The sequence below is a fragment of the Olea europaea genome, unplaced genomic scaffold (genome assembly GCF_002742605.1).
Source record: "Olea europaea var. sylvestris unplaced genomic scaffold, O_europaea_v1 scaffold5913, whole genome shotgun sequence".
Classification (NCBI taxonomy): domain Eukaryota; kingdom Viridiplantae; phylum Streptophyta; class Magnoliopsida; order Lamiales; family Oleaceae; genus Olea; species Olea europaea.
In genome coordinates this window covers 10798-12700 of record NW_019264256.1, presented here as the reverse complement: position 1 = coordinate 12700, position 1903 = coordinate 10798, and the positions used below count along the sequence as shown (strand labels likewise).

The 1903-nt window shown below is 31.8% G+C and overlaps 1 protein-coding gene across 2 annotated transcripts; it reads right to left on the bottom strand.

The window, feature by feature from the left end:
• Nucleotides 1-859: 859 nt before the first annotated feature.
• On the bottom strand, nucleotides 860-1858 carry LOC111389451 (protein TPR2-like). Of its 2 annotated transcripts, none has more exons than XM_023014368.1 (2): nucleotides 1663-1858; nucleotides 860-1306 (listed from the first exon to the last, which is right to left on the bottom strand). In XM_023014368.1, exons 1-2 carry the CDS (start codon nucleotides 1839-1841, stop codon nucleotides 1093-1095), a joined length of 393 nt encoding a protein of 130 aa, XP_022870136.1. In that variant the 5' UTR covers nucleotides 1842-1858; the 3' UTR covers nucleotides 860-1092. The 2 variants fall into 2 exon arrangements, with proteins under 2 accessions (XP_022870136.1, XP_022870135.1); XM_023014367.1 differs by having other exon boundaries at nucleotides 860-1309; nucleotides 1663-1856.
• Between the last annotated feature and the right edge of the window lie 45 nt (nucleotides 1859-1903).

Sequence of the window (1903 nt, the reverse complement as noted above, 5' to 3'; positions counted from 1 at the left end):
TGCAATCATATAGATAATATAAACTTTAATGCATTCTAGCCATTTGAATTTAGGCTAGGAATAAATTCAGATTGTGGTTAGAATAAATTTAATTTATCTTGAAAAAGAAAATTATTATTGTAGCTTTATCGATTGTCAAGAATATATGAACAAAACTAGATTAAAAATCAAGAATTGAAATAAATAACCAAAGGTAGATTTGAAATCTAATACAATCATCTATAATTTAATAAAAAACAAACTTTTATAGATTTCTTAAATTAGTTTAGCAAAAATCAAATCTAAATCTCTTTTATTTTATATAATTCAAATTCCATACATAACTGATAAACTCAAATTCAAATTTATTTCTTGGGAGAAATAATCTCATCTCACTAAATCTATTACTTGTTAACGATCTTATACATTTACGAATTTCACACGAACAGTTACACTTTTGTAAGTTGAATTAAATCAATCATGACTTTACATTTAAATAAATCTATCATTTAATGACATTTAATTACCACCCAAACAGATTCTTTATCACCGATGAATAACATTTCATTATTAATAATGTTTTAACGTGTTGCCTCTAAAGTGTCACGTGGAGAATATTAATTTAACATAATGTATCATACCGAATTACTCACAATGTCCACGCATCTAATTGATACCAAAATTAAATTTTAATTGATCAAATCGTAATAAATTGAAGTTGAGTGATTACAATAAATATTTGGGCAAAATTGGGTGAGAAATGGTCTCTAGAACATAAACTTGCACACTAAATAATAAATTATTGAAGGTTTGAATATAGTAAATGGAATAAAAGAAAAGTATTTTTCTAAAAATATATATAAAAGGTACCTTTCAAGGATTAGCAGAATAATATGCAGCGTCTATAAATTTAATTAGAAGCATGAAGTCAAAAATAAACTATGAAAGTGCAGCAATGGCCCAAGTAACCAAACAATGTACAAAGACCTCTCTCATATTATACTCTAAAAAGGGCAGGAGAAAAAGAGAGAAGATTATATAAACTTTACAATAATAGGCCATAAAAGACATGTATGTTAAACCTTGGTTTCTCTCTTGAGACACTCTTCAAAATCACCTCGAAGGTGTTTCAGATGGCTGACTATTCAATGCAGAACTTGAAGCAATCGAAGGTAAAACCCCATTGTCTTGAGAGGTCGATCCACCCCATTTCATCTCTGCATCTGATGGCTCCATCACATAAACTGCGCCATCACTCATGCCGAGGGCAAACTGGTTTGGATCAGATGGATGTGCAGCAATCACCACGGGGAAGGTATTGCCATTGCTACTGCACGATTACACAAGTTAAACACTGATAACATGTTTGGCTAAGTTTAAGAAAGAAGTGAAAGGTATATTTAAGTAACTACGGCCAAACAAATCAAGGGGACACTATAATTTCAGTAAAACTTTAACAGGAGAAGAGAGCATAGGTGACAACAATAATAGCACATCTAGTAGGGAGAATTGAGTAGAAAGTACAATATTTATCGAAGAAGCCCATATTGCAGCCTACATGTAGTTAGTTACCAGATAACCATAAAACAAATCTCGTATGCAAAGCAGGCAATATGCATAAACATACGTTAGAACAATTGCCGAGAATTTTGGTGTGAATTCAATCCCCCCAAATTTGCATACCTGGAAATTGGTGAAGATATGTAAGCGGATGGAGCTATTCGACATCGAAGGCTTAAATTATCAGCATTAAAGATCCCAACAGCACCGTCACAAAATCCAGTGAAGATGGCCAAACCATCACATGAGTATATTGCACTTGAAATAGCAGAAGCTAACAAGTCCCTTGGATGCCACTGCATTTGGATTATTCACTTAAAATCAAGAAATAATTTCACTGGTAAAGGTGAAAGAATGAAAAATG